General features: G+C 36.0%; 1 protein-coding gene across 3 annotated transcripts in view; it reads left to right on the plus strand.

Annotated features, from left to right (window-relative positions):
• RYR2 (ryanodine receptor 2) overlaps positions 1–22,676 on the plus strand; it is a 379,644-nt gene that overhangs the window by 198,699 nt on the left and 158,269 nt on the right. For all 3 annotated transcript variants that reach the window (XM_059468881.1, XM_059468880.1, XM_059468882.1), the window contains exons 17-24: positions 2,707–2,825; positions 3,201–3,334; positions 6,863–7,104; positions 10,497–10,689; positions 12,456–12,672; positions 12,894–12,998; positions 17,557–17,660; positions 21,740–21,823. In XM_059468881.1, coding sequence (XP_059324864.1) covers positions 2,707–2,825; positions 3,201–3,334; positions 6,863–7,104; positions 10,497–10,689; positions 12,456–12,672; positions 12,894–12,998; positions 17,557–17,660; positions 21,740–21,823 — 1,198 coding nt within the window. The remainder of the gene's footprint in view (positions 1–2,706; positions 2,826–3,200; positions 3,335–6,862; positions 7,105–10,496; positions 10,690–12,455; positions 12,673–12,893; positions 12,999–17,556; positions 17,661–21,739; positions 21,824–22,676) is intronic.

Genomic DNA, 22,676 nt, shown 5'->3' on the forward strand with positions numbered 1-22,676 from the left:
TTCCAGATGGGATTAACTAGCCTTACTATAATTTTATAGGCATTAAAACATAGGTAAAAAATAGAATACAGTAAGTTAATAATCTAATGTTGAGGAATACATTCAGTGCAGGAGGCTCTGTTTGCAGCATGCAGTTGAGCTCCTGGCTGAGCTCTGGGTGAGATGAGAAGCCTTGAACTGCTGATCTTAGCATAGCAAAGGAACCTGTAGCCCAGGCAGCTGGCACTCACAGACACAGAAGGAGACAAGGACCCCCAGATTTCTGCGTGCTTAGACCGTAAGGGTATAAAAGCCTGGGAGCCCACAGACTCACAGACTGTTCTGGGTTGAAAGGTGCCAAAAAGGATCACTGTGTCCAACTCTTACATAAATGATCTACAGGGATTGAACCCACAGACTTGGTATTAGCACCATGCTCTAACCAGCCGAGATAATCTCACGTTCTGGTGTTGGGGATCTGTTTTTGGTAGCACCCAGCTGGAGTTAGCTTGTTAGTCATTGTACCACAATGAAATTATTTTAAGGATTGGGACATCTAAGATTCTGCTGTGAGAAACTTGGAGTTGAGCTGGCAAGGAAACTTGGTATGACTGTGCAAGTGTGGGGTGTGTAGCTCTAAGGGGGCTGTGGTGCAAGAGTGACTGCCAGAGCAGCTCCTGAATGGTTGGACAGAAAAGTTTCTCTAACACGATTATCCTCCAAGTAAAGGTTTTTGGAACCAGATGAAACCACGTTTTAAGGTTTTTTTCCAAGTGTGTTTTATTCTAGTATCCTATATTATGATATTAGAGGAGTCCTGAATATACATGCTTCCTTTCATCTGTTAGTCATTAAGAAAATTTTCACTCTCTTTACTATGAACTCTGCATATCATACTGTTTAATTATATTAGATTCAAATGCTTACTGCTTTACTGCCTTGAGTAACTCCAATGAAATTGGAACAAGTCTGATTGTCTTTGATATAGATAATCTAAAAGTGTTTCAGTCTGAACAGACACTGTACACTCACATGCAATTTTTTTTCTGAAACAGAGGGAACAAAGCATATTTGGTAATTAGCATTCAGATGCTATAGTAATTCAAGAAGGTGCTTGGGCAGCTGGACCTAATTGATACCATACATTTATTATTGAATGTTTACATCTTCAAAGGATTTTTAATTCTCTTATTGAAAATGTTAAGACTACAAAATTAATCCTAGGTACTATTTTAAGACAAAAGGTTATGACTCTACCTACAGAAAATTCCAAGGATATGGTTGCCACACTTATGGGGTGTCATTTAATACTGAATTACTATTTATATTGATAAAATATGTTTCAGTGCTAGAATGAGTGATGGCAAATGTCCAGTTACCATGTTTTGAATCACAATTTGGAATGGTGATTTTTGTGAATTCCCAGATCACTGTGACACACAAAATTGTTGATCTTGTTCTAGATTACCCCTCTAGATTAAGCATCCTTTTGTAACACTTTTCTCACCTCCCTAGGTTTACCATGATCAGTGACCCCTGACCTCATCTAGTTTGTAGGCTGAGTGGAATACGCTACTGCTATGTTGCTACAGAACATCTGCTCTTTTAGCTGGCTCTCATGACTTTTAGGTTTTTACCCTTTTTAACAATATTGTTACTGACAGTATTTATAGAATCATAGAATGGTGGAGTAATGGAAGTGCACATCTGTTGCAACACAGATTATACCACTGCCAAAATCAAGTTTAGTATGTCATTTTGCTTATCGTTAAGACTTCTTGTGCTGAAACCTTCAGGGCTATGGAATCACTTTGGGAGCTCACCCCTAGCTCATTACCCACATATGTTTTCTCTTTGTATGTGCATTATTTTGTCTACAAATATATTAATCAACACACTTTGTTTGAAACCTGTTAACTGGATGAATCAAATGATCACTTATGTGTTGTCTTTCACCTTTTCTACATTTCAGTCCTTGATTAATCCCTACTGTTTATTAGCATTGACAGCCTATGTCCCTCAGACCTCTGGAAAACCCAGTAAATAGTATGGGGATAAATGGTGATGGTAGTATAGGTTATCTGTAGCAGCTGATGTTCTCTTCCTCACAAGGATCAAAGAAGGGCCAGAGTACTCTCACTGAGAACCATCAGACAAAACCACTATTTTTCCCACATGAAGGGGAGTTTGCAGTGCTACAATTTCCTTGAATGGAAAGAGGGCATGGCAAAGAGCACAAGAGTCATGCTATGGATTTTGGTTTGCAAGGCTTAAACTGAGTGTTTGGAGATGTGGCTTGAATAAAGGGCTGAAGACAGAATGAGGAGAGCTGTACATTGCTAATAGGGATTGCATATCTCTAGATTGAAAGCTGCTTCTCAGCTTTCCTTCAGCTCCTTTGTTTTCTCTCATTGTGGCCAGAACTGTAGCAACAGATAATGATGAACTCCATGTACAATATTTCCCTTCCCCAAAGGCAGAAGATCCCAAAGCAGGTGTTGATTTGGTCCAGTATACATGGGAGTTTGTTTTATTTCCCCATTGCAGAGAAACATTTTAAGGCTAATGATTCTTCATGGCAGTGACTGCTGCTTTATTGGGTTTGTTTGTCCTATACAATGATTTTTGGAACTATTTCATGTTCATGAGCAACAGATTGCTAACTATTATGTATAGTTATGACATTATATGCACATCGATGAAATAATTCCTTTTTTTCCCCCCCAGGAATTCTAGAGGTTTTACACTGTGTGTTGGTAGAAAGCCCAGAAGCTCTCAACATTATTAAGGAAGGACATATTAAATCAATCATCTGTCTTTTGGATAAGCATGGAAGAAACCATAAGGTAGGTAAAGACTAAACAAGTATATTTAGATGAACAAAGTAAGCTCATTCTTCTGTGTGGAAGTTAATTTCAAATACTTTAATGCTGTTTTGATAATGAGAAATAAAACTTATCCAAAAATGCATAGAAGCAGAGAAATATTACCTTATTTTTGGCAAAAAACATTGATACGTAACAATTTGTGAGGGAAGTGGGAAGAATGTTTTAATGTTAGGAGAATTTCAGAATTGTTCTACAATAAAACCCCTGTGTTGGATAAATTACATACCATTACACGTCTTCCAGTAACAAGGTATAGAGCATTGCATTGCCTGAAGTAATTAACCATGACAATGAAAAACTATTTAAGATTAAAAGAATCTCTTTTTTTTCCAGGTTTTGGATGTTTTGTGTTCCCTGTGTGTTTGTCATGGAGTAGCTGTGCGGTCTAATCAACATCTAATCTGTGATAATCTCCTGCCAGGAAGAGATCTGCTCTTACAGACACGCCTTGTCAACCATGTGAGCAGGTACAAAGAAAAAGAAAAAAATCTCTATCTATGAACAAAGAAAAAACCCCAATTTGACCTTAAAAGAAATAGTCACTACAGAAAATCTCTTTTACATCCAAAACTTTTGTTGTGATTTGTTATTCTTACTAGGATTTTAAATTCCCTTTGCTGTAGTGATTAAATTTGAAACGTGGCTCAGTTAGAGCTGTCACAAACTATAGCTGCCCTAAACTATTTTAAGTCTGCAAAGCTGTAGTCTTTTTTAAAGATTATGGTCTAGATCTAGCTGTGCATTCAACGTATTGTCAACTAATGTCCTGTGATTGCTTTTATATTTATGATCTTCTGAGGTCAAAATTGTGATCTTTGGTCAAAGTTAAGAATTTAGTACTAAACACCTTCATCACAGCCTAGAATATTTAGAGAGTGCCTTCGCCCTTCCTTTCACTTTTAGAAGCTACCTTCAAACAGACATTAATAACAAGATGAAGCTAGTAACATCTTAAATTGGTAAAGTATAATTTACAAGTATTATTAAGTAAATAATAAATACTCTTTTTTGAGAGTTTTAATTGATGCTGAGGCCAAAGAATGTGGCCTTGTGAGAAGATCTGTGGGATTTTGTGTCTCAAACTTGTTTATTTTGAAAAGTCTCAATCATCAATAGAGAATGAAAATGGAAATACAGAAATAGTACTTATAATTCAGAGTGCATAAGATTTACTAGAGGCTGAAAACCATAAAAAAGCTACACTGTCTATTATAAGGAGGCTTCTTAAAGCTAAAGGATCTGGGGAACTGATTGTCTCTCTTTACTTGGCATTGGTGGGGCTACACCTGGAATACTGTGTTCAGTTTTGGGCCCCTCACTACAAGGAGAACTGTGAGGTGCTGGAGCATGTCCAGTGCCCAGCAATGGAGCTGGGGAAGGATCTGGAGCACAGATCTGGATCTGAGGAAACTGGTTTGTTTACTCTGGAAAAGAGTAGGCTCAGGACAGAGCTTATCACTTACTACAACTCCCTGAAAGGATGCTGTTGCCAGCTGGTGGTCAGCCTCTTCTCCCAAGCAGCCAGTGACAGGATGAGAGGACATAGCTCCAAGCTGCACCAGGAGAGGATTGGACATCAGGAAGAAGTTTTTCATGGAAGGGGGGGTTAAGCATTGGAACAGGCTGCCCAGGGGAGTGGTGGATCAAAAAATCACGTGACTTAGTGGCACTTAGTGCTGTGGTTTAGTTGTCATGAAGATACTTGATCAAAAGTTGAACTTGATGATCATGGAGGTCTTTTCCAGCCTTGGTGATTCTGCAATTAGTGATTGAGCTTCTGGGATGACTTTGGATCTTTTACAAGGAACACAGACTTTCCCAAAGAAGGACAGAAAAGCAAATTAGTTGTTCCATATATTTGCTTTGCAACAGAAAGTTGTGAATGAGAAGATTCTTATTCTTGCAGTTATAAAAAAAATATTTTCTTCAAAAGTCAATAAGAACAAGGAATCATTGAAGAAATTTAGTGTTAGACAAAGACATGTATACCTTGATCCAAAAATATTTGCAAAAGAACTTTCTAGGCTATTACTGAAACTTTCTAAGATATTGCTTTTTAACATACTTTTTCATGGAAAATTCTATTCACAAGCCTCTTTTGAGCAAGAGGAATTTGGCTGATAAGGTTGATTAAATTGTGAAGTCTGGGAGAAAGCATAATAAGATGCTACTCTGTTCAGGCTGAAAAGAGTAATAATTTACAAATAATATTAATTTTCTGGAAGATAAATTTCTCAAACACATTTTGGTTTTAAGTTCATTAATTTTTTGTCTTGGAACAATGTGAATAGTATCTATACTTAAACATTTGGCAAAAGACAACCCATATGCTTCTAGAAGGACAGTGTATTGGTCTTACCTGATAAAACTTGGTATTTCGTAAGCAACCAGATCAGTAGAGTCTGCTTTTACACTGACTTGTATTTAGCCACCCATACCAGCCTTTCTTCCTCCCCCTGCATTCCCTCTACCAGAAAGCACACTGAGACTAGCTTAGAGCTATAGTTTTTTGATTAATCAGCATGAATGGAGAAAGAAAATATTTATACAAGTATTAAGCCAATCTAGTGGAGGAATGTGAAGACTACATACACTCAGTCTAGAAGTTTAAAAGATTTTTTGCAATATGGGTAACCAGCCATTGAAGAAATATAACTAGTATTGATTTTGGATGCTTCTGTGCTCTATGATTTTAATTCAAGATTGAATGTCTTTCTTAGTACAAAGCTGACACAGAAATGACTGCCTGAAGAGAGATCTTTTTGGTATGCGAGTCTATATTCAATATTATCCCCAAAATCAGATTAGAAAAGCATAGGTTTCTTTCATTCTTTTTTCTCCCTCATGACCTTATGATATGACTCTACATATTGCTCTTCAGGTAGATATTGAATAAGTACAGTAGTAGCTTGCCTTTTTAAAGTAGTCTTGTGAAGTACTGTGAAACCAGCGGCAGTAAGGGCATAAAATTAATGTTAAAGATTTCTACAACCACTGTAAATTACTGAGTTATACAGGACTTGGAACAAAGAAGGAAGGGGTACAAGAGAATTTTGGAATAGAATGACTCTTCACTTTTGTATCTTTTAAAATGTTACTCTCTTGAATGGATAAGTGTTACAGAATGCAGTTTGCTATGTAAAATTCAACCTGCAATGTGTACTTACTACACTTATATTGGTAACTGGTGAATAGCTGTGTTTTTTTTTTTTTTACAGGATTTAACATCTACTAATTGTTCAAACACATAAACCAATTACTATTGGCATCTGAGTGAGAATACTGTTTCAGTTACTGAAGCACACATTTTTTAAACTTAAAATGTATAGACCATTTTTCACCAGACTAAATGAGTAAATAAATAACTAAATATACTGCCTTCTGGGAGCTAATGTCTCAGATGTTGCCTAGAGGGTGCCTCAGCTTGTTCAGAGCACAGATTGCTATCCATTGTTACTCTTCTCAAGGGGGCATAAATGGCACAGCAAGCTGAAACCTGGGTAGAATCAAGAAGGACTATAAAGATTTAGGAGTGCAAGTGAAAAGTATTGGAGCTAAAGCTACCTCTTTTTTTCCATTTTTCCAGTTAGAGGAACAGGTGCAGCCAGGAGTCACATGGAAAAGCCAAAGAGTAATGAGTACAGGTATCTCCTGGAGAAATTCTGATTGGAGAAAAGAGTAACATTTTTCAGAATGAGAAGAATCATTCATTGGAATAATCTTGCTGGGGAAATGGTGGATTACCCAACATTGGACACGTATAAGATTCAGCAGGACAGTATGCTGGGCCATCTTGTCCTGTGTTTTTATCAAGAGAGGTTGCACCAGATGCTCCTTGCAGTCTTTTCCAACCTGTGTTTCCGTGAAGTAAAATTACTTCTGTTGTTTCAATCACACAAAACTAGCTTGAAATTTCAGTCAATGAAAAGTACACAGCAGTTCATCTTGTCCATGAGATAAGATTTTAATAACTACTTTTATTCTTTCTGTTTAAGCATGCGACCCAACATCTTCTTGGGGATTAGTGAAGGCTCGGCCCAGTACAGAAAATGGTACTATGAACTTATGGTGGACCATCTAGAGCCCTTTGTGACTGCAGAATCAACTCACCTGCGAGTGGGCTGGGCTTCCACAGAAGGCTACTCACCCTACCCAGGGGGAGGAGCGGAATGGGGAGGAAATGGTGTTGGTGATGACCTATATTCCTATGGCTTTGATGGTCTTCATCTGTGGTCAGGTATTCTCTTGGGTATTTTGTGGTTGTTGATGACTTTTGTTTAGACATTATAATTGTATTTGCAATCCCAGTGAATTTGGTTTCAACAGCAGCAAAGTGAATAATTTATTTCAGCTGGCACTTGAAACATACAGAAACAGTACCCTATATCAGAATATGATTTAAACTGACAATGTCCATTGAAAAAAATTGGTTTGTATGAAGTAATGCAGGTAGACTAATAATTTACAGGCTGGGATTTTGGCGGGGGGGTGTGGATAAGGGGACTCTGTGTTCATGGTAACTATGAAAATCTTATTTAAATCTTCAAAGCTGCAAAAATTGAAGTACAACAAACAGTCATCTGGATTTGTAATTCCTCTGTGGTAGTCTAAGAACAGTCTGAGAGATTCAGGACTCTTCATTTTAGATTTTTGGTTTGTTTTTTTATTCAAGCCAGATTTTTATATGAGTTTTTAGAAGTTCAGAGATACTTTAGAGGTGAAGAAGATTTTTAAATATGTTTTTTACCATACATTTAAAACAAGATATTTTTTATGTAGTGATGTTTTATTTGCATGCATTAGGACTGATTACTGCAAAACTTGCAGAATCACATTCCTAGCTTGCATATGATGTATTTGCTCAGGTATTCATCTTTAAAATGTTCTTGGCTTACTTTGGATCTAATTGTTAATAGTAATTTTTGCATGAAGATTATAGTACTAGAGAAAGCCAAACTCAGTATCTAAAGCATTTTTATTTACTCTTGATTGCACAAATACTTTATTCTCTCTTCAGATGACGTTAGCTTAGCAAAATCAGAATAATGGTAGCTTGTTCTCTTATTTCTTAATCTTTTTCCCAAGTTTTGACTTTTGTGAAAAAATTCCCAGATATAATTTAGCATGGGTAGTCCTACAGTTGGACAGTCCTGAACATTCTGAAAGGAGATTTACTATGATTTCACCTTGCTGAGAAGATTTTTTTTTTCTTTTAATTTTTGAGAGATTATTGGGTAGTGGTAAACTAGAGAACGGCCTGGAAACTGGGAAAGGCTCTTTGGATTGGCAGTTTTTTCCACTATAAAGTTATGAACAGGTTTTCTAAAGCACCTTAGCAGACAAGAGAGATAATTTAGTGAGTCAGCTGCCTCATCCAAAGTTTTTGCAGTTTTGAGGCATTGAAGCTTGATACTTGGAAAATAATATAGTTTTACATTTCAAAAGAACTTTGCAATCAAAATAGCAATGGATTTTATTAATAAATAATAGCATATCAACTGGAGTGGCATCTTAGGCAAGAAGCTGCTACTTAGCCTCGCGTGTGTAGTGAGAATTACTTTGGAACAATGATGCATAATTAATGGTCTCATTACAAGTGTCGTGACTGAGTTTGACAGAAAAAGTATTATTACAGAAGAACCTGAAAATAATGAGCTAACCAAGATAGCTTTTGTACTTAAGGTCACTTTTAGGGATGAAACAAAGGATTACTGAAAATCAAAATTATATTTCTACCCACTGCAAACTTTTCAGTGAGAAACCTAGCAACACAAATAATAAATGGTTGTTTGTCGTTCTCATGTCCTGCCGAAAAAAAATAGGTCAGTCTACAAATGTAAATGCAATTTTTTTCATCTGTTATGGATATGGCTGGTAGGTTTGAAAAGATTTGTGTCTTCTTTCTTTGCTGATAATATTGTGTAACACATACATATCTCTCAAACATGGAAGAACTTTAAGTTGTTGTGTATTGAAAATCATGGCCTTTTTTTGCTTCCACAGTCCAGACTGCTCTTGATAATCTCTGCAATGGCATTTTAAAAATAACCTTCTTGCCATGAAAAATTTACTCTATTAATGAATAGCAACAATAATTTCTGCCCCCAAATTTCTGTTCTAGACCAAGCCTGTATGAGAATCACAAACAATTTGCATTTGGTTCTTCAGTCCTGAAATAACCTATTATGGAGAAGTGAAACTCACAGATCCTTTAAGCCTAGGACCAGAAAAGGCATTTAGATAATTTGCTCTACTGTATATTCATCAATGACAAATACATATTTCTGTTAGCAGTCAGCATGCATTGATTTTCATAACCTATATTTGCCAAAATTTTAGTGTCTAAAAGGCATCTGGTCTCAAGTAGCATTCTTTAAGTGAATGAAATATCCACTCTTCCTTGGTAGCTTTTTTTGTATTTTGTTATCCCTACTATTGATTGTTTCTTTCTGTGATTTATTTTATAGTAACTCTCAGCTGTGATATTTTCATCTGGCAGTATCACAAAGTAATTTTTCATATATAGAGTTTTGAAAGTGTTGGTATTTTTTCTTTTTCCTCAGGGGTAAGGGAGATACATGCATGAAAATTAGCTTGTTAAAAAATTACTAAGATTTCATTATTTTTGCTTCTGATAAAACCACATGCCTGCAGATTCTTCCTGGAAACGTAGTGATAGTTAAGTCTTTCATGTTTACACAAGTTGGATGCCCTAGTTAAAGAGTTAGTGCTCTGTTCTTAGTGCGCATAATGAAGTATCTCTTGCAGACAGTGCATAAGTTATTTTTGGAAAACATATGTAGACATGTTTTCAAACAGCTTCCATGTTTTTTCAAAAATTTTGTACTGTAGATGACAGTAAATTTCAGACAAAAACATTTTCTATTTCTGAATTCTATGGCTTGTTTCTCTTGGGAAGCAGGTGTGCTTGTGTAAACTTGATGCAAGATAGAATAATCCTCTAGAATTCATAAAAACTGATTAAAATATACATATATATATGCCTTCAAAATGCAGCTGTCTTTGTATATTGCTGAAAAATGCTGGTTTGCAGTTTAATGATGAAACTGAATAGTATATACTCTCATACAAGTTTCGAAGGGTACCGTGATATGGCCATTAACAGGGAGTACCTAATTTTCCATAAGTAATGCAAAATGAGATATTTTTCTTTGTCTAAATAATGAAGCATTCTCTAGAAAAGTATACTAGGTTTCATATTAGGTACTAATGATTGCAATGTGAGGAATAAAATGTGGTTTTCTTGATTTAGACTGTTTATATGGATATCAATAATTATTCTCACATTAAATGTAATTGAGTCTTATTATTTATTTATTTTATTATTTATTTTATTATTTATTTTGGTTTGCAAGGATTAACTGAGTGTTTGGAGATGTGGCTTGAATAAAGGTGTGAAGACAGAATTATGAGAGCTGTGTTGATATCATTGTATGCTGCTATTCACAATATTGCCAGCTTAAAACCAGGTCTTGGATGTCTTAGGTTAGATATTTGTGTATTAATATGTTTATGCTCTAGAGTGATGTTTTTCTCTTTTTTAGCCTTCTGTGAAAACCAGTGTGGTTTATATAAGTTTCACTAAATGTGTCTCTGTTACTTCCATAGGTTGTGTAGCACGATCAGTAAATTCTCCCAACCAACATCTATTAAGAACTGATGATGTCATTAGCTGCTGTTTGGACCTGAGTGCCCCCAGCATCTCTTTCCGAATAAATGGTCAGCCTGTTCAAGGAATGTTTGAAAACTTCAACATAGATGGCCTCTTCTTCCCAGTTGTCAGCTTCTCTGCAGGAATAAAGTTAGCATCCCCATGGAGTTGTTTGTGGTTTTTGGGTTTTGGTTTTTTGTTTTTTTTTTTTTTTTTTTTTTTTTTTTTTTTTTTTTTTTTTTTTTTTTTTTTTTTTCCCTGTATAGATGAATATGCTGAATATTTCCCAGGCTGTCTGCTCTCATTTCTCTTTCAGTTCTTGAATAGTGAGAGCTACAAAGAAGTCCTGAAGACACAGTGCATCTGTTGCTTTTTAGCACACCAGTGTATTCTGGTGGTTTGCAGACATATATTAGAAACATCTTAATAATTTCTTTGCTGACACATTGCTACGCATTCACTCCAGGGCAGCATTTTGTATCAGCCTTTGATATTAAAGATATATTTTCCCTAATTCACCTGTTATGAGGTAGTAACTATTATTAAAAGAGGCATTATCTGCACTTACCTTAAGAAATAGTGGTCATACACTTCCTCTTCGGCAGCATGACTTAAAATGAATTCAATCTGTATTCTGGTTGCTGTATTGGTTTTTTATAAAATTTCAAGTCACACTTTAGGTGCAAAACATCTGCTTCCATGTACTGAGAAATTTGAAACTATAATATTAAAAAAGGTTTTGTGATGTTCCAGTGGGAAGACCAACGTTATCAGGACTGGCAAAGGTGGAGGCTGAAAGCTGATTTCTGTTGGAGGTGGAGCAATGTTCTCTGAGGGATCATTCAAAGGATACCACAGAAGCTAAAAGCTGTCACGCAGAGCACACACCCATCCTTTGCTCCAGATGCAGAATACACTCCTTAAACTTTGCTTTTGATAGTACAGGAGAGAAAATGTAGTAAAATCATAGATCTGCATGCTACAAAATGCAAAACTATAAACCTGCATGCTTTATTTCTGTTATCAGAGATATTACTGACAGATATTATTTGTGTGCTGCATAAGGTTTTTGAGTGTGTACTGGTGTAGCATTAACAAAAATCCCCTAAGATACTCAGTAAACAGAAAAGACACAAAATTATTTTGGTTTAAGGCTACTCTTTTGGGTGTTTTTTGATTCCTTCCTGGATGGCAATGTTCTAGGAAGATTTTTCAGTATTATGCCATGGCTATGTCATATTGGTATTATGTCATTGCTACACCATTATTACCTCATTGATTGAATTTTTCAGTAATAAAGGGCCATGACATATTTACCATTTTTCATTAATAAAAGAGTGTTTTCCCCTGAGTCTCTATTAATATGATAAAAGTTTCAGGGAAGGAAATTTAGGAGATTCTGTATTGTGTCCTAAAGATTTAGTGTTTTGTGAGAGAAAAGAAAGAACCACAGGGTTTTAGGTTCATTTCTCAAAAGAGTTTGAATGGAGACCTACTCAATGGAGAGAGTTCTGAAGTCCTTGATTGATTACTCTGGGTTTTAATCTCTGCCTTTGGAGACTCAAAAGGCTGCTGCTTACTTTAAAGGTGTCCTGAGTAAACTGATTATTCTGTCTCTCAAAGATTATTGGTCTTGTCATTTAAAATGTCTTTAGTGAAGTAAAATTAACTAGAAAAAAGAATCATTTACTTTTTCTGTTTTTCTGTGTTTTTTCAATCTCCTACATCATAAACCAGAAGCAGTTAGAGAAAATTGAACTGTAAACAATGAAAAAAAGCTGCAACATTGACATTCCCCCCACTCCCCTTATTTTTTCCCTTTTAAAAATAACATTTAATATTCTTTAGGCTTAGAGACTGATTAGGCTTTCCACCAGAAGTGTCTTGGTTATCTAAAGTAATTCGGATGTTTACAGGGTTCGTTTCTTGCTTGGAGGGCGCCATGGAGAGTTCAAGTTCCTTCCTCCACCTGGATATGCTCCATGCTTTGAAGCTGTACTACCAAAAGAGAAGCTGAAAGTGGAGAACAGCCGAGAGTACAAACAAGATCGTAGCTACACAAGAGACCTGTTGGGTCCCACTGTCTCTCTCTCACAAGCAGCTTTCACTCCAGTTCCTGTAGATACTAGCCAGGTATGGCAATGGAAAGATGGCATTTTCCTTTTTAAACACTCACATATTACATGCCTATTTTACTTCATTTGGTTGAATTTGTACCTTGTCCCAAACTTGTTTTTTCCTTGAGATTTATTGAGATCTAGTTTGTATGAAGTTTGTCTGTTATGAAAGTTGGGATGGCATGTCAAGCAACTTATTTGTAATAGCTCTTCCTCTCTTATCTCTTCTCTATTTAGATTGTTTTGCCTCCTCACCTGGAAAGGATTAGAGAAAAATTAGCAGAGAACATCCATGAACTTTGGGTTATGAATAAGATTGAACTTGGTTGGCAGTATGGACCAGTATGTACCTTCCAACTTGATTTTCTGTTAATTGCATTGTTTGATTTAGTACATTGGTTTCAATGTATTAATGGAACTGCATTTTTCATCATTGCCCCCAAAATTAGTAAGGTTTTAAACACTATCCTACCAAAAGCATGTGCAAACCAATGGCACTTGGGCATTTCTGAACAAACATTCTGGTATTAAAGGAATTTGGTGTGGCTGTGTTCACAGGGGTCTCAGGTTGAGGGAAAAGATGAGGATTTGACTCCATGTTTCAGAAGGCTTGATTTAATTTTTTATGATATATATTACATTAAAACTATACTAAAAGAATAAAAGAAAGGATTTTCTCAGAAGGCTAGCTAAGAATAGAATAGCAAAGAATGATAACAAAGGTTTGTGGCTTGGACTCTCTGTCTGAGCCTGCTGGGCTGTGATTGGCCATTGGCTTGGGCCAATCACAGATGCACCTGTTGCATTCCACAGCAGCAGATAACCATTGTTTGCATTTTGTTCCTGAGGCCTCTCCGCTTCTCAGGAGGAAAAATCCTAAGGAAAGGATTTTTCATAAAAGATGTCTGTGGCAATTTGGTGCTGAAATTTTCAGTCTAACTGTCAGCACAGAAAGCACATAGTGAATTTTTCACCTCCTATTTGTTCTTGGACCAAGATGTTCGACTGACTGATGGAATAGGCCAATGAAAACAGTTATTCTTGGTTCTCTTTACATGTGCTGACATTACTCTTTCAAAGTTCCAAATAAGTATTGCCTATAGAAAATTCAATTAAATTTGATTTTTGCTTTCCTTTTCTCTATTTCTTCAGTTTCATGTCTGTATGTAACTATTCTCTTATCTCTTTCCTACTTTTCATGGAGTATGAAAAAAAATTTCTTTCAACATTTCATCAGTAAAAAATGATCATGTTATTATGCTCACTATTTGTTTCCCAAATGCTGCTTTATGAAGAAATATTGCTGTGAAGAATATATAGAAACATGCTGTATGTACTAAATATAAGTGTAAAAACACGTATGTATTCTATTTTTGTTACTAAAAAGCTTTTGGGCTTTTGAGGAGTTAACATTACACATTTAAGATAACTGGGCATAGGTATTTATTTGGTTTAGCATACAGCAGTATACTTAAAAATATATGATTACCAGAGAAGATCTCTAGATTTTATTGTAGTTAATTTCCCCACCAAACCAAATGCAAAACCTCAGTTAAATTATTGTGTCAAAACATTTTAATTGTGGTGTAATCATACCAGCTGTGCAGCAATCTGCAGGAACTCTTAGTGTACCATTACATATTGAGAGTCTAATTGTACAGTTGAACACTATTTAAACCATTTATGATAAGTACCAAGTGATAAAGTTAGTTATGTTCAAAATGAAAATAGGTGTTGAATATTTTAAATTATCTTGCTTTAATGCATTGTGGTAGGATGCACTGTCTTTGGGATCCTGATAGAGCATATGCTGATAATTTTCTGGAGGTTGATTCCTTAGTCATACTGGTTCCTCACAAATGATTTTATCAGTTTCATAGAATACCCAGAGTTGGAAGGGATCCACAACGATCATCAAGTCCAGCTCCTGACCCTGCACAGCACCATTACCCAGAGTCCCACCCTGTGTCCAAGAGTGTTGTCCAAACACTTCTTTAGGTCTCTCAGGCTTGGCACTGTGACCACTTCCCTGAGGAGCCTGTCCCCGTGCCCAACCACCTTCTGGGTGAAGAGCCTTTTCCTAATATCCCACCTAAACCCCCGCTGAGGTTTAGGCTCAGGCCATTCCTATGGGTTCTGTCAATGACACTACAGAGAAGAGATCAGTGTCTGCCTCCCTGCTTCCCCTCCTGAGGAAGCTGTTACTACAATAAAATCTCCCCTCAGTCTCCTCCAGGCTGAACAGACCAAGTGACCTCAGCTGCTCCTCAAACGCCTTCCCCTCAAGGCCCTTCAATATCTTCATTGCCTTCTTTTGGACACTCTTTAACAGTGTCATGACTGTCTGTGGGTTGTGGCACCCACAGCTGACTCTGGCACTCGAGGTGAGACCACCTCAGTGCAGAGCAGAGGGGACAGTCCCCTCCCTTGCCCGGCTGGTGATGCTGTGCCTGATGCCCCCCAGGTCAGGGTTGGCCCTCCTGCCTGCCAGGGCGCTGATTCATCTCCAGCTGATTCATCTGCAGCTTGCTGTCAACAGGACTTCTAGGTCCCTTTCCCTGGCACTGCTTTCCAGTGTCTCATTCCCTGGTCTGTCCATACATCCAGGGTTGCCCCACCCCAAGTGTATAATCCGGCACTTTCCCTTGTTGAATTTCATGGGGTTGGTGATTTCCCAGGCCTGTAATTTGTCCAGGTCTCTCTGCAGGGCCTCCCTACCCTCCAAGGTGTCAACAGCTCCTCCCAGTTTTGTATGGGCTGCATTTAGGCCACTGTTGCCAATTCTAGTAATCTGAATTCATGCACTGCAGTTACTAAGTAGCGGGGGAAGGCATGGCACAGAAATTAGCTCGGTCAGATGCATACAAGTCCTCTAATATTAGATTTTGTCTTTTTACTTCAGAGCAAGATGCATTGTATGTAGTAGCTAGTGGTGTTTTTTCACCATCTAAAAGTTTAAAGGCTAATAGACAGTCTTTTAAAATGATCCTCCAGATTATCAAAAATTTCTGCTGTAGCCTTTTATATTTCTCCTACGTCTGCATCATCAGATCTGTATGCTGTATCACCAAACTGATACCCACTATTGCATGTCCTATTACTACTGCATTCTATGCATGTAACAAAGTAAAATAGCAAGTTAATGTAGAAAAATAATTTAACTCTGAATATGTGTGCTATTGAAATAATCAGATGCATCTGCATATTTTTGTTTCTGTTCAATGTCACTGCACATTTAAAACCAGCCACAAAAATTATGAATTGATGGATGAGTTCTGCCACTAATGTAATTTGTTTTCAAGGCAGTAGATTTTTATTTTGTTCTCATAAAAAATACCCCAGGAAACTACAAGGTCACCCACAAAATATGTTAGCTATACGATAGAATTATCATACATTGTAGTTGTAGGACAGAAATAGTGTCACTAGGGGAAATAAAATAATTTGGATTTCTGAGGAAAATACCTGACATCCAAGACTTAAATTAGCTGTACACGGATCTAAACTCAGAGACTATACTCAATTTTTTAATATACGGATTACCAAAGATCTTAGGGATCCGTAAATAAACATTTTCACTGCTAGTAAAAGACATTTCTCATTTTACCGTCTATTGAATTTTTTAAGTGTTTGGCAGTTGAATTGCCTGTGTTGTCTGTCCAAAGTACATTAATCCTATCAAATCAAGATAAATACCCCCTGGAGACTGTAAAGATTTTTCAGTCCAAAACATAAATAAATGACTGCTGTTTGATTTCAAAATTATGTGCTTGGATGAAAATGCAAAAACTACATTACTCAGCAATGTTATAGAGAAATGTGATTTTTTTCATGACATTGAATAAACTAGATTAAGTAATAGTGTAAATATAAATTTTGAAAAATTATAACAATTAGGCTTTTTAACTTCAACTGTTAGCATTCAGTTTTCCAGCAGAATTATCTGATTGATCAAAAATCAATAATGTTATTTTTTAATAACTTCCACTTTGAACAATTAAAGGTCAGTATAAATGGTGAACTTGTGGTCCTTATAAGATTGACACTAAGATGTTACTGGGCAGATGTTAACAATTGCATTGGGGTCTTTTAGTTAATATTTTCAAACTAATGTATTTTATCAAGCCTTTGTAGATGTTTTTGGCTAAACTCTAGCTATGATGCTAAGTAGATGAGCTATAGAGTGCTTGGTTATCACAGCCTCCGAGGCTGCCTGTCTAGGTTATGCCTAGTGTTAGATTAAACCTTTGTAAAATAGAGGAGGTCAAAAATGTTTCTGATCATACTTGCATGTTTATAAAATGTAGGATTTTGTAAATTACAGTCTGTATGGCTCTCCTATCACTACACTAAAGGTGAATTCACGTTACACTCATATGTGTCTTCCTAACAGACATATTCTGCTTCTATGTACTAGAAATAACTTAGAAACAAACATTTTCAGAAGTAAGATATAGGGAAGATTTCTTTTACATTGTTATTTTCATTGGGTAAGGATTTCAGTACTATCTGTATCAACATATTTATACAAACTGGATGTAGAAGTTTTGAAACATGGGGTTGAAGATGAGATGGTATTTTATGGCTGTATGTTAAAACAATATAGATTGCACTGTTCTTGAACTTTGCATATTTCCTGTGAACATCTGTATAATAGCGTGCCCAAATTTGCATTTATGCCACTTGAGATATGCAAATCGGAAGTTTATTTTCAAATGCAAATTGTACCTTGTTGAACACTATGCTCTGAGAATACAGAATACTTTCTGTTTCGAGGTGTCATCCAGTTTGAGTACTTCTAACAGGATCAGCTTTAAGTACCTTGTGGATTGACGGGTTTTAAATTTCTTTTAGTTTTTGTGGCATGTTAAGGCATGTTATTTTTTTTCTTTTTTCTCAGGTTAGAGACGACAACAAAAGACAACACCCATGCTTAGTGGAGTTCTCCAAATTGCCGGAGCAGGAAAGAAATTATAACTTGCAAATGTCACTTGAAACACTGAAGTAAGTTTCTAGAACTTTTGAAATTTATAGTTAGAGTTTCCAGAATTATAAATTGATACGCGAATTAAAATTTGATGTGTAGGAGAGGGTAATAATATGCAAATGAGGGAGTAAGATACATTAATGATTTATGTGTTTGGCACTGAAAATGACTTTGATAGTCTTTTTAGAATTATTGTTGTAATGCTGATTGTGAAATGAAAATTCAGAGAGTTTTCATCTAGGATGAAATAGATCCAAGGTTTGAAAAAAAAATCTTTGCTTCTTTGATTTTATTCAATTTAGTTTAATTCTTTAAATTTTCTTTATTGATAAAACACACTTTGACACTCAGCAGATATTTAAATTAGGAACTTTGCTTCAGGACCCCTTGCTGCTATTTCTGTGTCAGTGTGCATGTTGCCACAGAACAAACAGCAGCAGGCATTCCCTCCCTTTGTGGATGAGTGGTTAGATGGAATGTCATGGAAGCTCTCCAGTTGGAATGCTAGCAAATTTCAATGGGACGTTAAAGGGTTTGTTGAAGTAATCTAGTTTTGTGGTTTACAAGGGTACAATTCCTCACTTCAGCTTTTTCAGTCAAGGAGTTGTGAGTTCTTACTTTGCTGTGAATTAATTGAAAAATCTATTAGTGTAAGTAATTTCTCCCATATGTAGGATTGCATGTAGCCAATGTGTAGAAATACTGATCAAACTGATAAATGCTTGACGGTAGATGTGGTTCTCCAGTCAGCCATACTTCTAATCTATTCTTTTTTTTTTTTTTTTCCTGTTAGAATATAGTTGCTTTTTACTATTCAGAGAGATTACAAAGGATGAATGTCCGCATGTGATTTTACTTTTCTGTGAAGATTGGCCTATATTAATATCCTTGCCATTTAAACTGATAGTGCAATATACTGTCCTAAGAAAAGGCCTTTATATCCTCATAGTGGAAAGCTATGTAGAACACCTCTTCTAGAACTTCTTGCAAATTTATTTTTAGGCCAGCTTCTCTGCACTATTTACTGATCTACCATTCCCACAGTAAATAAATTACTCAGTGTAAAACTGAGTACTTAGGGTTGTATTTATGACACTAAGTGCTAAACAGTTTCTGGAGGGATAGCTTGCCATTATTTAGAGGTAAAGCATTCAGAGAGAAATTGAACTGGAAGCAAGAAAATAAGTTCAAATTTTCTATGGGTAGATATTAGAATTAAAAGGAAAGTTTTTGAGCATTTCTCATCAGCAGAGCAATGTGCTAAGGATTCAGAATAGATTATTCCTTTTTAATGAAACTACAAAAGATGATGTCATTAGCTTCCACTATGGTTAGATATTTTCCTAGAATACTCTATGTAATACGGCTCAAACAGCAGAAAAATCATGCCCTCATAATTAAATGCACACTGCTGATGTTCCACTAAGTCTTGAACAAATTTAATGAGTCTGTAGATGATTATTGGTTCAGTATCCAGTGCTTTTCTAATCTAACCCTGTAAAAAATTGCCAAGTTTTTGTTTTATAAGCATACAAGTTATGGATTACTCTTTTAAAATTAATTTTATTGCTTACTCGAGAAAAAGTCTTTCCATTAAATGGATAACATCCAAAATATAAAGCACTCAGTCCTTCAGTGAGTTTTAAAATGTGTATGCTTGTGAACTAAGTCTTCCTTACCTCCTTGGATTAGTCCTTGTTATCTGATAAATGAAGTTCTAATTTTGTAGTACTGAGTTGTATTTATCACGTAGACATCTGTTGTGCAGGGATTTAGGACCCTCTTGCTCAGTTTGTTTCTACATGCTTGAAAATTTTGAAAAATCAGTGAACTAATCAGTTCTAGGTGATCCATAGATGATGATTTGAAGACCTGTCTTGACTATTTCTTTACTAGATGTGTCTAATCTACTAGCTGTCAATCTTGATGGAAAGGAAAGAAAATGTTATTTTAAAACTTCTAATAATTTTCGTTACGATTTGCATCAAATTGTATACTTGAAATAGTTGAAAAACATGGAGAATAATGCTGACTGTAATTCTGTTTTCCTTTGTGGTTTGTTGGCAGTTTTGCTGCCAGATGAGAGAGTTAGAAATCAAGGAAGATCTAAGTCATATTATCTGATACAACATTTATTTTCCATATACTGGGATCTTTATTTATTTTAAGTAAGATTGAATACTTTTATGAGCTATAAAAATTACATACTGTAGGAAATGTCAAGATGCAGGAATTAGTTGCCTCTGAAAATGTCATAGGATTAAAATATGCTTGCTCATACTGTTTCTGCACGTGCTTATATATATGTTTTATAGTTTGGTCTTGTATATTTTTCTGCTTGTTATTGCTTATTTTTTTATGACTGACTTTCCCATTTCTGTGTGTTTACTCAGTCTTGTGTAATAATTACATCCACCATTGTGATGATGAGATCTACATTCAGCCACTTTTCATTTTCTTGCTTAGGTTTGAAGAGCTTTAATGGTTTTTCAGATTCTGCCAGTACAGTCTGTCATTTTATCCTCCTGTGGCAGTCTTATTTGAATTTGTTTTGTTTGGGTAGAGACAATTCCTGGCTTACATTACAGGAAAATTAGGGGTTCCAGAGGTTAGCTCCTCTGTACTGCATTTCACTATTAGATATGTTCTCCTACTTATGCTGGTGATAGCTTTATAGGAATCATGTACTCTTTATGCCAGGTGAAATCTAGCTGCATGGTGTATTCTTAGCAGATAGTGTGTTTTGCAGGAAGGGGCCACTGGATATTTCCTGGCTTTACTGTCTAGTTTTAAATCAGGGTTCACAGTCCATAGGAGTAGGACTTACTTCATGTAGCTAGCACTAAAAATATGCTGCAAGAATCTCCTTGAAACAGACAATTCATCTGCCAGAAGAAATAATGTTAGAAGAGTATTTATGCTCTTTCCCCCCAAGTCAGTTCAAGAGCAGTAAATATAGTTGAAGCATGCTTCAACAAGAAAATATCATTTCAGCTAGTGGCAAGAACAAATAAAAACCTTGTTTGACACCTTTCTTCCACTTCAGGAAAATTTGGAATGGAGTCCAAGGTATTTACACCTATGATTTCTTCTGTAATCAGTTTCTTTCAAAAATATAGTTATCACCCTCAGGTTTTGAGAAAATTCTCATCTGACTCCAAAGTTAAGACTCTGACTTTTGTCTAGGATTTCTATTAATTTCAATGTCAATATTTTATCAATGTACCTAGACTTAAAAAGACTATAAGCCAACATTGACTATAGATACAGGAACAAATAATTAACAATTTACTGAACAAATCCTGGAGACAAATGAGATTTTAAAATTTGTGCTCATAAGCAGTCTGGCTATAAGGAAAGCAAGAAGTCTGAAGTAGTCAGAAACCAAATTAGTACTGTTGACCCTGTTTTAAGTTTATATAAATAGTGTTTGTTTTCTGAAATGACCTGAATTTTGCAGATTTAGGCCACAATGGGCTGGTTCAGTGGCTCTGTAGTATAAGCATCATGGTAGGTACAAGACACTGTCTACATTGAATAAGTTGGCACTTTTGGCCTAATGCTTATCATGCATTCTGCTGTAAATTCTGTCTTCAGAAGTGTGTTGTCCTAAACACCCAGATCTGACTGAAATCTCTAAATAATGGCTTCTTTAGAATGAAGACATATTGTAAGGATAAGTGATATTTATGCCTTTTTTTATTTTTATGGCTGTGATATAAGTAATAAAACATAAAGATGTGGGTATGAAGCAGTATGAGTGAGTATGTAAGCACTATGAATATAAAGCAGAAATAGTATTCAAAGGGCAGTCTTCAAACTGATAGCTGATAGATTAAATATACTATATGATACTACACTTTGAAGTACCTTACTCATATTTTTGGAACATCTTGTGGCATTTTCTTAACACTATCAGAAAGCTTATTACATATACAAAAAGGCTGATCTTGATCTTTCCATATTATACTATAATAATTTCCATAGGTCTCATTTGTTTTATAGTGCCATTTGTAGGCACTATAGTGTGCCTATAAACAGTAGGAACTCTAAATATCAAATTATCAGTAATTATTATCTGATTTCTGTGTCCTAGAACCCTGCTTGCATTAGGCTGCCATGTTGGAATTGCTGATGAACGTGCTGAAGAAAAAGTGAAAAAAATGAAACTTCCAAAGAAGTAAGTTCAGTGTGTCTTCTTGTTAGGCAGTGTGAATTAAGTGTATTTTATTTTAACAATTCAATGTTTACACTTTTAATTTTATTAGTTCTTGGGCCTGCATGTACATGCATGAATTCTCAGGAATTTTCAGCAATTTTCACATACCATAATTTACAATTTTTCTTCCAGGTGTTTGTCACCTAATGTGTAGACAAATTTTAAGGTTTTTTTTGCTATGTTGCAGTGTCTGACGTTCACAGTTATTTATTTCCTTTATGTATTTTGTGTATCACAGAGGCTTTGTAAAGAATTTTACGGTAAATTTGCCAATGTATTTTACAGTGCTGCAGATATTTAAAGGTGGCCCTTTTGAAAGTTCTCAAATGGCCATGACTTGACGTATAGAGAACTGGTACAATCACCTGACTTTTTTCCAAGTGGTCTTGAATGTTGGCATCAGCATTAGTAGGACGGGGCTTAGCCTGGTATGGTGTAGTGCCCTCCACTACCACAGCTCTGAAACCAGCTCCTATGGCCCAGCCAAGTTGCCCTGGCTTCTTAGCACCAGTATATGCACAGAGAGTTTGGGAATAAAGAACTTTGGATCTTGGACACAGCTGAGATAATGGAACTTTAGTTTCCTATGCCTGACAGCCTTATTGCCCAACATACACTTGAGCCCAGGGGATTAAGGAAGATTATATAATATGTAAGAAGTCAGAAAGGTAAATGCCACAGTTTTACTAGAAGAGAACTTCTGCATGATCTGTTATTCCTGAATTTAAGACAGTGACTTAGTTTCCTTGGCTATGACTCAGAGCAATGGTAAGTGCTGCTTGCTGAGTTCCTGCCACCAGTAGCAGCTCATTGC

Source organism: Ammospiza nelsoni, chromosome 3 (assembly GCF_027579445.1).
Source record: "Ammospiza nelsoni isolate bAmmNel1 chromosome 3, bAmmNel1.pri, whole genome shotgun sequence".
Lineage (NCBI taxonomy): Eukaryota > Metazoa > Chordata > Aves > Passeriformes > Passerellidae > Ammospiza > Ammospiza nelsoni.